General features: G+C 34.1%; 1 protein-coding gene and 1 long non-coding RNA gene across 2 annotated transcripts in view; both read left to right on the top strand.

Moving 5' to 3' along the window:
• LOC109080469 (NACHT, LRR and PYD domains-containing protein 12-like) overlaps positions 1 to 15063 on the top strand; it is a 303365-nt gene that overhangs the window by 282192 nt on the left and 6110 nt on the right. Inside the window, 2 exon segments of the mRNA XM_042717471.1 lie at positions 13731 to 13877; positions 14189 to 15063. Of these exon segments, the coding sequence (XP_042573405.1) occupies positions 13731 to 13877; positions 14189 to 15063 (1022 nt within the window).
• On the top strand, positions 680 to 3366 carry LOC109053158. Its single transcript, XR_006153882.1, has 3 exons — positions 680 to 1311; positions 2631 to 2675; positions 2764 to 3366. It is a non-coding gene; the product is annotated as an uncharacterized LOC109053158 (long non-coding RNA).

The raw sequence follows: 15063 nt of genomic DNA, 5'->3' as shown, positions 1-15063 counted from the left end.
AACAAAAACAGATAGTTGAGAGGAGACAGACAGAGAGATGAAAAGAGACAGACACTCAAATACTTTTACAGTACTTACTACATGGAAAGGGGTTAAAGAACTATCTAGCCACATGAAGTGGGTCTCTTCTCTGAATTTTTTCTCACTGACAGTGTCCCTAAAAAGTCATATGAAGTCACATGAAGGTAAATTTAAGAGGTAACACTTTACAATAAGGTGTCATTGGTAAGCACTAGTTAATGTATTAATTAACATGAACTAACAATGAACAATACATTTGTTACAGTATCTATTAATCTTTGATAATGTTAGTTAATGAAAAAGATTACAAATATGCTAAAAAAGGTTTTTTTATTATTATTATTATTTTTTTTTTTGTTTTTTTTTGCCATCAGTGGCATTACTTACATTAATAAAGTCTTTCTGCTCTATTTTAAGACATCTTTAAAGGCTCATTTTAGGCGAAATAAGACTTTTAAAGACTCTTTAAAGAGCAGCAGAATCCGTCACTTCGAATAATATATCATAAAGCATGTCATAAATGTTTGAAATCGCACACATTTGCAATGACACTCTCTATGATTATGATCAAAGCATCCTTACAATTAAAAGCCATTAACACAAACTCACATTTTTAAGAAAACAAGAGTAATTAAATGTTTTTTTGACTTTACTGCCACCGAATCTCAAATCCACCATACCTTACGAACATCCGGAAGTGAATGAACCTGGATATGCGCATTAATGCTAGTCAGTACGGCGTGCACGCGTATTTACAGTAAATACATAAACGTGACATCACCACGTTACTGCCCGCGCACACGTCGACCAGAGGAGAGCGAGACCGCGCCCATCATCGCGCTTCATCGGGAAATCCTTGGCAGCGCTGCATAGGATTTGTTTAAGAATGTGTCCAAATAAGTGTTTTTGGATGTGAGGGAAAGTTTACCGTGTTCAGCTTCACAAAGAACCCATCGTTACACAAACAGTAGATGCAGTTTGTTTTTCCTGGGCAGCAAAAGAGTGTAGCAAGTGCGTTTGATGAATGTTTTATAAACAAGGCCTAGGTTGACGCTGGATTTGCACATCGTTTGCTATTACAATATGGAGCGGTCCCAGGGATAAAAGACCCCATTTTCTGCAAAATACAATGAGTTCTGTGTGCCATATTCACTGACCCAGTGCCTATGGTGCAGTGAGATATTTAAAGACTGTCCACCTGGGTATGAGGGGAATGAGTCCTGTGTGGGTTTTATTCATCCAAAGAATTTGAGGGCTACTGCTCGGCTGACTGTTTTATCAGTGATGGAGGTGAGTAGATTTTTTTTTTTTTTTTGATGGAGGTGAGTAGATTTTTTTTTTTTTCTTGTGTCATGTCTATAGTCTTAATCTATATTTGTATATTTTATTCTTTGAAATGAAAAAAAAAAAAAGATCACTGTTATCAGTTTGGTTTTTTGGAGTCATCATGCATAAAATGGGATGCAGACACTGAAAATATACTGTATGTAGTCAATTGAACTTAAAACTACTTTATTGGCTTAAATATTTCACATGCAGAATTGCCAAAGCAAAAGAAAAATGTCCAAAGTTATACTTAAATAAATAAATAAGAACCATGGCAGAGGAAAGATTAAAATAAGAAAGGCAGTGGCACTAAGTGCAAATAGCTATAGATTCTATTTACACTATGTTAAAATAGCAGGATTTTCTGCTATTTATACTACTTATTGAAAATAGAGGCAAGTATCTGCACCTCAGTATTGTAGTACATTATAAAACAGTATGCAATAATAACTTATTGATTAAATTATAATTTTAATTAAAATTATTAAATGGATGCCCCCTTATTGGGACAATACAGCCATCCCTCACAACTTTTTATTTCCTTCATTTTTATTGAAAATACATGCTTTTCCAATGTGATTTGAAATTTGAAAAAGGGAAAAAAAACTTAGTCAAAAGGCAGATTTGAACCTGGGTCAATCGGATCAAATTGTGAACACGTTTTACCATCTGCACCACTAGAGTTAGTGCTTTGTAATTTTATGTTGTAGTGTTGACTATCCCAATAAGAAATATATAAGGTTTATCTGTTGTATAATATTACAATATACACAGAGAAAGTTATGTGCAACAGAATGTTAATATATTGTAAATAAAATACTACACAGATATTACAGAATAAACTCTGTCATTCCGTATAATTTTACCTCAGATGAAACACGGTTAAAATAATGGATATGTGTTGTTGCTGTATTATATGTTATTGTTGTTTTTCCCTTCTCTTTTCCACCTTAATGTTCTTAAATACTTTAACATTTTATTAGAGTATTCTGTTAAGTATGTGCTTGCATTATAATGAAGTGTCACGTCACGCATGACGCGAGAACAACTAACGTAATCACGCAATGCAAATTACACACGCATGCGTATTGTAAGTTATAACTTGCTCATGTTATTGTTCTTTGTGGATTGTAACAGTACACTCTGTATGTGGCTTTGGGTATTAGATTTGATTTTACAGAGGTATGCCATTACATTTTTTCAATTTATTTGAACAGACATACATGATTATCGTGTGTTTACTATTATTATTATTATTTTCATGATGACATGCCTCTGATCAGGAGGTGGTGGTGTGCTGTTCTCCTGGACAACTTCACTCCGCAAATGTATGTAGCTGTTTGAATGTCCCTACATGAAACATTACTCTGTACTATATCTACCAATATACCTACCTCTTGTCATTTCTTCTTTTAGCGCTCAACCACTGAGGGGAGGAGCTTCACCATTCAAAAGGCAATGCCTTCAGGGAGAGTAGCAGGTTATTTGTGCACATACATTCATTAAGAAGAACTAATAATTACATATGTGTGTACATGCAGAGGTAATTTTTTCTAGTTGTTACAGCTACATAGTTGTTCAGATATGAAATTGAAGGGATTATGTACAAGTACTATATTGGTCAGCACAGTGGATCATTTCATATATAGCTATCAGTTAACATCAGCATCAGAGACATTTAAAAACATTTAAATGCGAGTGTATGAAATAACTTCTGTTTGCGATCCAATGTGGATTCTGTTCACCATATAAGACAAAAGATATCCATGTGGTTCATACCAGCTGCTGTCAGGACTCCTTGTGCATACAAAAAACTCACTGGGTTATTACAATTAATGGCAAAATGAATGTTTGGAAATGTAAACTGATATTTCCAACTGACACACTACAGCAAAAAGATAGAAAAAAATAGCTTAAAACCATTTTTTCAGTGTGAAAATACTAACATGCCTAAGACTATATTTAATATTTTACTAGTAGTATTATAAAATAAACATAAATCTTTATTTTTTTTCTTATTCAGAGTATGCGGTTTGTAATACTCTGAATAAGAAGTATTCCCGCACATTCAATGCACATTCTCTAATTGAATTTTTCTAGTATGAGGCTGTTAATAAAGTTTTAATTTAGCTTTCCTGTATTTTGTTCACTACCCCATCTGCCGGATCGAGTTCAGACGGATGAACAGCATCAGGGAATGCTTGCAGTGCAGAGCCCTTTTCAAGTCAAACCCACCAGGGTACAGGGTACAGGGTAAGAGGCCGACATGGTGAACTTCTGGGCTTTTCCTCAGATGTTTGCACAGGATTTTGTTCCAAGGACTGTTTTTTTTTTTTTTTTTTTTGCGGCATGAAACACCTTGGTGTGTTAAGTTCATAGAAGGGAAAAGAAAGAATGAACTGAGATCAGCTGGTTTTGGATGTATTATTTGATGTAAACAACAACAAGTTAAACTTTGCAGTGTATAGTGTTTTAATAAAAAAGCTATGGCAAAACACGTGCATGACAACCGGTTTCAGTCATTTACATCAGTCTATCGTTCTTTAAGGTTTCTCGTAATTGATGGTAACATCATTTGCTATGTATTGCGTTTAAGCAGGCCTGAAGTCCATCTAATTAATGAATTCTTAATTTTAGTTGTGACAATTCTGTGTAATATTTCAATTACCAATGATTTTAGAAAGTGTTTAAAGGGGTGATTAAATGTATTATGTTGTTATATAGAAGCGGGTAACTACATAAATTCAGGATTAATGAGGTTTTCAGTAATGCAGTTCAGATAACAAATAACAGAAAAAGTGACAAGTGTTTTTGGGTTCAAGTTCTTTAGAACCTGTATAGTTCCTTCCTTGCAAAAAGTAACCATGGTTTTATTGTAGTAAAAAATATTGTTGCATACTTGATTACCATTTGTTGTAACCATACAAACACCATAGCTTAACTAAAGTTTTTGTAGCAAAACTATGGTTAATTTTTGTAGGGGCTAAGGGAATGTTTACTATATTGGTGGCGTTCAGAGACTGGTGACAGATTGCTACACACACACATACATATATATGCATATACATACAGGTGCTGGTCATATAATTAGAATATCATCAAAAAGGTGATTTATTTCACTAATTCCATTCAAAAAGTGAAGCTTGTATATTATACATGTTCATACACACAGACTGATATTATTTTAGATGTGTATTTCTTTAATTTGATGATATAAACTGAACACTAAGGAAAATCCCAAATTTCCAGTATCTCAGAAAATTAGAATATATTAACGACAATACACAGAAAGGAATTTGATAGAAATCTTGGCTACTGAAAAGAATAAAAAATGATAAGCCTTGTACCTAGATGTTGGTTGTTATACTGTATATTGGTGATGATAATCATTGATTATTGACTGTTTGGAGGTCTAATCTCTGATGAAAAAGGTTGTTGGTATTTAGTTGGATTGATTACAGTAAAAGAGATTCCAAGAGCCAGCGGTTCTGTGATAATCAGTTAATATAAAGAACTTTTACAAACAGTTTTGGTTTTCCTATGGTGTCCCTTAGTCACACACAGACATCAATAATCAGCATATGAAACCTCAACAATGGTGACCATAAAAAAAAAAAATGCAGGCGAGCATGCTGGGAGCCATGGATGGAGTTTTGTACTACAATAGTACCCAGCATGCATTGCAGCATGTTTTTGTTTTTTTTTCTTGTAACCATTGTTGAGGTTCATATTCTGATTATTGATGTCTGTGTGTGACTAATTGACACCATAGAAGACCAAACTGTTTGGAATGTCCTTTATATTAACTGATTATGAAAACCTCACTGACTTTTTGAATGGCTTTCATTGTATTCAACTGAACTAACTATAGAACATCTATTTAGTAAGATTTTGAACTCTGGACAGCTCCATAATTGATGATTATCATCACCAATATGCTGTATAACAACCAATACCTGATCATATTTTTCTCTGGGTTTTTTTGAGTTATATTTTTTCTGGGTGTTTCGAGTTATAACAAACATGTTCAAAAACACATGGTTACAACTTCCAAAAAAAAAATCATAGCCCAACTAAAGCAAGCACTGATCTCTAACATGGTTTACTTCAAATGAAACAATAAATCAACATCTAAACCTTAGTTAATTCTCAATAAGATCTTCTGTAGACGTCTGACAGAAATAAAGTCAGTCTGGTTATTAATAAGTGGAGCTGGTGATGCTGTTTGTTAACAGCAGCTGTTCATCACTAAAGCTCAATCAGCACTTAATTAATCACTTGATTACATAATTGCAAAGTTTTAAAACTTACATGTTTTAAGTAAAGGCAATCTGTTTATTCAAACGGTTTGAGTTACTGTGACTTGTCAGGTGTAACAAATTACCCAGTAGTTATTTTTTTGAGCGTGGGTGCAATTGAAAGAAAATTACTGATGTAAGGGATACAATTACAGATTGAACTATTTTCTGAAAAATATTATGTGATATTATATTTCTACAATTTTTTTTTTTTTTAATTCAAATTCCAATTTTTCTTTCAGTTCAACCTATAATGGTCTAATTAACATTATACCATGCTAACATTACAAAACCTGTTTTTTGATATTTTGAATGTGAAGCAAAACTCAAATACGTATAGACAAAACACCAATAATAAACAATTCTGTACTTTATTTAACGATCACCTTGATCACCGTCATCTTGCTGTAAACAGGATAAAGCAAAGAAAAAGGAAGAAAGAATTATGTTAGTGACTTTACTTTTCGTCTTCAATTGCATTAAAAAAACTCCTCATTTATAAGTCGCTTTGGATAAAAGCGTCTGCTAAATGAATAAATGTAAAATGTAATGTAAATACATGAGGTAAAATAATTACTTTCTGGTAGGCGAATGTTGCTTCTTTTCTCATTCGTTTTGCAATCGCCCTGTCAAATTCCTCAACTTCACTAAAAAAAAAGAATGAATGCCATTGTCAAAAATATTGTGTACTAATAAATAATATTTTTCAGGCAATTTCAGTCAATACAAATTAAAACAAGGAACCCAAAAAAAGGCCAAATGACACATTCTAGCTCACATGTTAATACCATAGACTGGTTAGTACATAGTGAAGGCATAGTAAAATTTGATTATTAGGCAATTGTATGAGTTGTAAATGGCTGGCAACAACTTCATATCACAGTTAAATTAATATTGATCCATTTTAATACTTACGTTTTATAAGAACTAATTTAAGTAGTCTACATACATTATATAAAGTAAAATAATTACTCCGGAATTAATTAATTCAATTTATAGTTTTAGGAGAAAAGGTCTGATAATTAAAAAAAGGTAAAACGGTAAATCTGATTAAACAATTAATGATGGCATTCTTTGATATTAACACACTTAATGTATTGAATTGGTCTACTTTAATGTCAACTAATTTTAGTGAAATTTTTACAATGGCTTGTCTACAAAAAAGTCCAAGGTTAAAGGCTAACGTTAGCTATCAAAATATTTTTTATTTTATATAAAAAACATACATTAACGGCTCAAATTTTGTTACAAACTATCTTTACAAATATTAAATAGACTATTTGGTGTATTGATGAGCTATAAAGTAGTTTGATTAAAAAAGAAAATATTGAATAAAATTGACGATACTCATGTTTCTTCACGTGTTTATCCTTGTGTTTATCCGATCCAATTTGATTGGAGGCGCGGTCTCGAAAAACGAGGGGTCTGAGAATGCGGGACCATGGGTGCAGCAGGCTCCGAGTCTGCATGTCTTGCAATACAGTGGTTTAATTCACAGGTAACCATGGATTATCCTTTACACATTTTAAATACTATATGTCATGTTTCTGGTGGTGTTTCTGGACAGTGGTGTTTAATGGCATGGTGAATGTCAATAAAAAGTTATTACTTCATTAGACGACATAGCATTTTCTAGATGTTTAGTTTTTGTGTTGAGTTTAATTTTCATTCAGACTGTGTGCTCTCCCTGCTGAAAAAAAACAAAAACAATAGACATCATTACAAAATCTGTAATGGTTTTACTGGTTATAATGGGACTTGTATTTATATTAATGTAAACTGTAATGGTTCCTGTGGGACTCTACTGGTAATTAGTCGTCTTCAGTTGGTGGCTTGTTAAAACCAATAAATCCTAATGGAATATGTCCCAAAACACACTACAGAAAAACATTTTTTAATGGTTTTAATGGTTAAAAGTCTTTCGGATGAGACGTTAAATTGAGGTCCTGATTCTCTGTTGTCATTAAAAATCCCAGGATGTCCTTAGAGTAGCAGTGTAACCCAGGCATCCTGGCCAAATTCTCCCATTGGCCTCTGACCATCATGGCCTCCTAACCATCCCCATATCTGCTGATTAGCTTCATCACTCTGTCTCCTTTCCACCAATTCGGTTGTTAAGTGATGACGTAAGAAGCGCTGTTTCCGGGTCCAAGCCTCAACTAGCTTCACTTGAGAATACGACCCTTAAGAATAGGATCTCAGCAGTCGTTTATGAGCACTGTTTATTCATTAAACGTTTTCAAACTTACGGTGTACACTACAGTCTCCATGCTCACAGCATCCCAAACAAAAATATTTTTTATATTTATTTTTATTTTCATTGTCTGGCTATCTGGGATTTCGGTGTGGAATTAAAGATTAGGATTATTAATTTTTTGGTAGTATTATATCACATTGTGAGTGTATATTAGCACCTTTTGTTGTTTTCTCGTGGTATCTGATAGAGCATTTGGACACGGAAGAGGTGACACGTGACATCAGACTTAACAAACGAATAAGCTGGTGTGTGGTGGTTCTGGTGCAATATGGCTGCCGTCACATCATCCTGGTGGATGCTGCACACTGGTGGTGGTTGAGGAGATTCCCCCTTCTATGTAAAGCGCTTTGAGCGCCCAGAAAAGCGCTATATAAATGTAAAGAATTATTATTATGGTTTGTGATGGTATTTGTAGTGGAAACCAATAACATTTTCTTTGACGGGTCAAAGTGGTGAAAATTTTTTTTTTATTTTTTTTTTTTTCAGTAGGACATCGCAGCTGCTCTAGAGCAGGCTCACTGAGAAGCACCCGGCTGCAGCCTACAGATCGAGGCGGGGCTGCACGTGTTGCCCCGCCCCATACCTACTCTGGGGTGTGTTTCCCAAAACCATAGTTGCTAACCTGTTAGCAACTTAGTTGGTTGGCAATGGGAAATTGCATTGCAACCAACAAAGTTGCTAACTTAGTTAGCAACTATGGTTTTGGGAAACGCACCCCTGATTGGTTCGATCGTCTTTCATAGACATACATGATAGGAAATGTGTGTGTAGTTGGTGTAGAATGGAGTATTTTGTTTAAAAAGCTAAAAACGATGTGCAGTTTTATAAAGCCTTCATTATAATGCACAGAAGAAGAAAAAACATTAACCTGTAACTCGCCATGTCCCTGAAATGACTGTTTTGCTAAATTAAGCTGATCTTTAGGCTAACAGATGAACAACCAACTACATTTAATAAATGAATTGGGTTTATTATCCACAGTGGGAGGATCAGGTCTTCAGATAGAATAATAAATTATGAATTAAATATTTTTTTAAAATTTGATTATTTCATATCATCAGAGTATGAGAAAGTAAATGAAAATATCAATATCAGTATTGTTTTAATTTGTATCTTGACAAGACAATTATTGTTTAGTATAATTATCTGCAACAGGCTAATGTGTCTGCTGTGTGCCATTTCAATTTTTTTTATGAAACTTTAATTTTCTTTACTACATTGCAAAGCATAGACTTTTCCTCTCCTTCATTTTGTGACCATTATTGAGTCGAATCAGCTGGAATGATTCTGAACATTCTACGCTTAACGTGGCGTAATGCATTGGTTTTTTTTTTTTTTTTTTTTTTTTTTTTTTTTTACGACCAAAGTCAGTAAACACATTATTAATAAAGTATTCTATTCACAGACAAGCAGATGAGTCCAGAATAAGAACGCAATGCGTTTAATTACGTGTTAAGCGTTTTCCTCCAATAGAAAACCATTAGCCTAAAAGAAAAACGCTTAACGTGGCGTAATGCATTAAAACGTGTTTTTTTTTTTTTTTTTTTTTTTTTTTTTTTTGTGACTTAGTAAACATTTTTAATAAAGCATACAGACAAGCAGGTTATGGGAGGAAAATGCTTAACGCGTAATTAAACACATTGTGTTCGTATTCTGGGCTCATATCTGCTTGTCTGTGAATAGAATACTTTATTAATAATTTTGATATTTTTAAAACACTGATTTAACGCATAAAGCCACGTACTTTCACATTAAGCACTTTAGAATGTCCCAATGATTCATTCGTGAATTCGACTGGTCCAGAAGATTACAGCAGCTAACATCTCGTGATTCAGTAAATCAGCTATAGTGAGTCAAGTTAACAATAAACAACTGTGCATTATAATGAAGGCTTTGTAAAACTGCACAGCGTTTTTAGCTTTTTACACAACATACTCCACCAACTACACACACATATCCTATATCATGTCTATGAAAGACGATCGAACCAATCAGAGTAGGTATGGGGCGGGGCGATACGTGCAGCCCCGCCCCAGATGCAGCTCCGCCTCAATCTGCAGGCTGCAGCCGGGTGTTCTTGGTCTGCAGACGTACACGCTTGTGTACTTGGGCTCACTGCGCCACTAGCGGAAGCGCGAGTGTGTTTACTGCGAAGTAACACGTGACTGACTAGAAAAGAAAGTGAAAGAGTATGAAACGAAGAGACGCCATTTCAAGGGTTTAAACCTGCCAAGTTACTACATATTTAAATCGTATTTTTTTGTGGTAAGTTAAACATTTGTTTATTTAGTAATTAAGAACTTATCATGTAAGCATGTATGTCGACTACTCTGAACTGCTTTTTGTGTGTTACTGTTCTTTACATTGGATTTAAGACCTCCATTATTCGACAGGTAAACAGTTTTGGCCAAAATGGCCGAAACCTAGACAACTGAAGTGCGTAGCTGAATTATTTTAATATACAGACTTTGACTATTGAAGAGGATGAAGGTCGAAAAAACATGGAGACAGAAAAATGCGAGTGCCATAAATATTTTACTTTAAACTGTAAATCCTAATTGTTGCAGATTTGTAATATATTTCCAGTAGGATATAAGACTTATAACGCGTTCAGAACATCTCTTCGTACCAACTCATCCTCAATATCTTTAACCACTTAAAGATATGCTACAGTGAATTAAATGGGCTATTAAATTGGTGGTGGTTCATGTAAAGCGCGTTGAGTACGCAGAAAAGCGCTATATAAATGTAATGGATTATTATTAATTATTATGTTTCTGGTTGATCTGAACGAACTTATTCTTCGTTATTCCATATCTTGTTATAAAAACGTTCTATATATATATTCATTGTTGGTTCTGGGAACATATATACATATATATATATGTATATATTATATATATATATATGTGTGTGTGTGGTGTGTGTGTGTGTGTGTGTGTGTGTGTGTGTGTGCAGTACAGACCAAAAGTTTGGAAACATTACTATTTTTAATGTTTTTTGAAAGAAGTTTTCTTCTGCTCATCAAGCCTGCATTTATTTGATCAAAAATACAGAAAAAAACAGTAATATTGTGATGTATTATTACAATTTAAAATAATTGTTTTTTTTAAATTTATTATACTTTAAATTATCATTTATTTCTGTGATGCAAAGCTGAATTTTTAGGATCATTATCACATGATCCTTCAGAAAATCATTCTAATATGATGACTCATTATCAAAGTTGGAAACAGTTCTGCTGCTTAATATTTTTTTCAGAACATATGATACTTTTTTAGGATACTTTGATGAATTAAAAGTAAAAAACAAACAAACAAACAAACACAAAAGCTATGTTTTTAAAATATAAATATTTTGTAATAACAATATACACTACTGGTCAGTAATTTGGGGTCAGTAATTTTTTTTTCTCTTTCTTTTTTTTAAATAAAATCAATACTTTTATTCAGCAAGGATGTGTTAAGTTGATAAAAAGTGATAGTAAAGAAAATATATTATTAGAATATATATTATTAGAATTTTTTTTTTTTTTTTTTTGAATAAATGCAGTTCTTTTTAACCTTTTATTCATCAAATATATTAGACAGCAGAACTGTTTCCAACACTCATAATAAATCAGAATATTAGAATGATTTCTAAATGATCATGTGATAGACTGGATGGTACATGTGACACTGAAGGCTGGAGTAATGATGCTGAAAATTCAGCTTTGCATCACAGGAATAAATTATTTTTTTAAAAGTATATTCAAATAGAAAACTATTATTTTAAGTTGTAATAATATTTCACAATATTACTGTTTTTTTCTGTATTTTTGATCAAATAAATGCAGGCTTGATGAGCAGAAGAGACTTATTTCAAAAACATTAAAAAATAGTAATGTTTCCAAACTTTTGGTCTGTACTGTATATATATATATATATATATATATATATATATATATTTACCTATATTTTTAATTATATTAATGTTTATTTATATTTTGAAATATCTACATAACATATTCTTCATGTGATCATGTAGTCCTATAAAAATGAGCTGCTATTTAGGGTTGATTCTTTTTTATATGGGATTACATTTTTGCTGTTGTCATTATGTACAGAAATAACAGTGTTTAACTGTACCCATTATCTGTGAATTCGACAAAGCTGAAAAGCAATGTACTACACATCTGTAGGCCTATCCAAATTATGGTACAGTATTAAATAGTAAATAAAAGATAAATACTGACCAAAAACAGCATAGATTCTAAGGCTGTAGGTCAGTTACTGAAAACACTCACAGAGGTGCTGTAACAACAGTGTGATTTTCAAATTATTTTTTTCTTTTAGTTATTTTTATCTTTATTTTATCTTTTAAACTATGTTTCCAACACTCTTTGACAGATGAGAGGACGTGAAGAGACAGAAGATTAGGACGTTTCCTCTAAAATGAGTCAACAAGAGAAGAGAGAGGAGGACACTGCCTCTAAAATAAGCTGTGATCAACCCACCAAAGAGTCAGCCCTCTGCCTTCAGTGAAGCAGAAATGACCTCTGAACCCAAGTAAGACATTAACCATTTTAGCCGTTTGGCACCATTTTTATTCCACTGTCTTAGCAACAAAGATTCATGAACATCTATCTATCTATCCACTGTCTATCTATCTATCTATCTATTCATCTATCTATCTATCTATCTATCTATCTATCTATCTATCTGCCTAATTCTTAGCCTGATGATTTATTTAATCTCATGTCTCAATGAAATACTGACATTTTCTCTTTCAGTGATGCTCAAAAATGCTGCCTATCTAGGCAGCTTACTAGGTTTTGAAACAGCCGACTCTTGCTGAAGTAGCTAATTCTCTCAACTCCGTAGCCCAACCGGATGATACACTGCACTGAACTTTTTTAATGCACAGAAAGTTTTTTGCGATATTCTAAACAGTTTTCGTACGCATTAATAATTTTGTATTTAATTCCAAAGGAAAGCATTCACCAGTATATATGTTTTTTTGTTTTTTTTGTGGTTGAGGGAACACGTGGGGAAAAGTCCCCTGTTCAACACTGTATCACTGAAATAAATCACGGCTCGCAAACTTTTACGCCGTGGACAAACGAACGCACAGCATTTTTAATACATCGTTTTTACGCTTCTCGTCACGCCAGAGCTGTCAAACATGTGTAGCGATACAATGTTTTTTCTACAAACAAAAATGAACAGCGTAACAACTTAATAGCCACAGAGCTAACTTCTGAAGACTGGAAATAAAATGCATCCCCCAGACAGCAGTTATTAGACATGCGACCGATAATACTGTTTGTTAGTTTGCTTATTATGCCGTTAAAAACAATAAGATAAACACAAACTGTCCATATAATCTAAAATGTTGCAGAATGCTGGAGGAGAATGAACTTACAGGGGTTTGTGCAGCGAGTAGGTGAAGCGAGTTTACCCGCCACAACACAAAATCACCCGCATTTGGCTGGTGGCGGGTGCTAATTTCCATCCCTGGTTACCATGCTTGGCAAATGTCACGACTTTCACTTATAGCCTTGCAAAGTAACTCCTAAACTTCATGCCAAGTTAATACATTTAAATGTAATTTTGTAGTGCATTAAACTATATAGTATGTTTGTGAAAAATTAAAGTAGTTCACTTTAAGAAAGAAAATTCTGTCATCATTTACTCACTCCCCACTTGTTCCAAACCCTTATGAGTTTCTTTCTTCTGTTGAACAGAAGAAAAATGTTGGGATCTGAACAGTTGATGAGCCTCATTGAGCCTCATTTTTCCTACTATGAATGTGAACTACTCCTTTAAGTTTTGTTTGTTGTTTATCAGCATCACAAGGAGCAAGAAACAGAGATCTCCAGAACCCAGCAGTGTGTCTGTGAAGAGTGACAGGTCCATGAACAGACCCCCTGCATTCAGTGATTTATCGCTGCATTCAGACCCCCTGCATTCAGCAGCAGTGACCTCTGACTCTCTGTTAGTATAAACATTTACTTGCTTCTTTATATTGTGAATCTCAGATGAACAATGATTTAATTAATATAAAAAACAGTAAAATATGTTAATCAAAATATGTACTTAATAATCATATTCAATATTCTAAACCCTGCCTCTGCTTATTATAATTATAGATTTTACTCGATTAATGAACATACTTTTATATAAAAAGCTGCTTTTGAACATACTCATCTTGCATTACCCTTAATGCATTTTCATATCTCAGGTTGGAATACATTTCAGGTGGTCTTTTAAGCATCACTGATCTAAGCTGAATTGTCTTTTTGCAGGGTCAAAATGCATGACACAGATGCAATTAGCTCATCTTCTACATCCCACTCTCAGACCCACATCAGAGATGAAAGAACTGAAGCAGACCTACAGAAACACACACTGGAGACTGGAGAGCTGCAGAGAGTCAAAGACCAGCACAAAACCAGAATGAAGATCAAGTATGAGAGATTATTTGAGGGAAACAAATTCCAACAGAATGAAACCCTCCTGAACAGGATCTACACACAGCTCTACATCATAGAGGGAGAGAGTGAAGGAGTGAATGAAGAACATGAGGTTTTACAGATGGAGAAAACAGCCAGAACAAAACACTCACAAGACACTCCAATCGACTGCAATGACATCTTTAAAGCCTCAGCTGAACCAGGATATGAAGAGAAAGACCAGATCAAGACTGTTCTTACTAAAGGCATCGCTGGAATCGGAAAAACCGTCTCTGTGCAGAAGTTCATTCTGGACTGGGCCGAGGGAAAAGCCAATCAGGATGTAGATTTCATGTTTGTGCTTCCATTTCGAGAGCTGAACTTGATCCGAGATCATCAGTACAGTCTTCACAGACTTCTGCTGGACTTTCATCCTGAACTTCAAGATCTGGACTCACAGATTTATGAGGAGTGTAAAGTTGTGTTCATCTTTGATGGTCTGGATGAAAGCAGAATCACACTGATGTTTTCAGACACTCAGAAAGTTTGTGATGTGACTGAGACTTCATCAGTGGCTGTGTTGATGTCAAAGCTCATGAAAGGAGAGCTGCTTCCCTCTGCTCTCATCTGGATCACCTCCAGACCAGCAGCAGCCAATCAGATCCCCTCCGAATACATCCACCGTCTGACAGAAATTCAGGGATTCACTGAGCCTCAGAAGGAGGAAT

The sequence above is a fragment of the Cyprinus carpio genome, chromosome B1 (assembly GCF_018340385.1).
Source record: "Cyprinus carpio isolate SPL01 chromosome B1, ASM1834038v1, whole genome shotgun sequence".
Classification (NCBI taxonomy): domain Eukaryota; kingdom Metazoa; phylum Chordata; class Actinopteri; order Cypriniformes; family Cyprinidae; genus Cyprinus; species Cyprinus carpio.
Note: the sequence above shows the minus strand (reverse complement) of the source record. Positions and strands in the feature narration are given on the sequence as shown.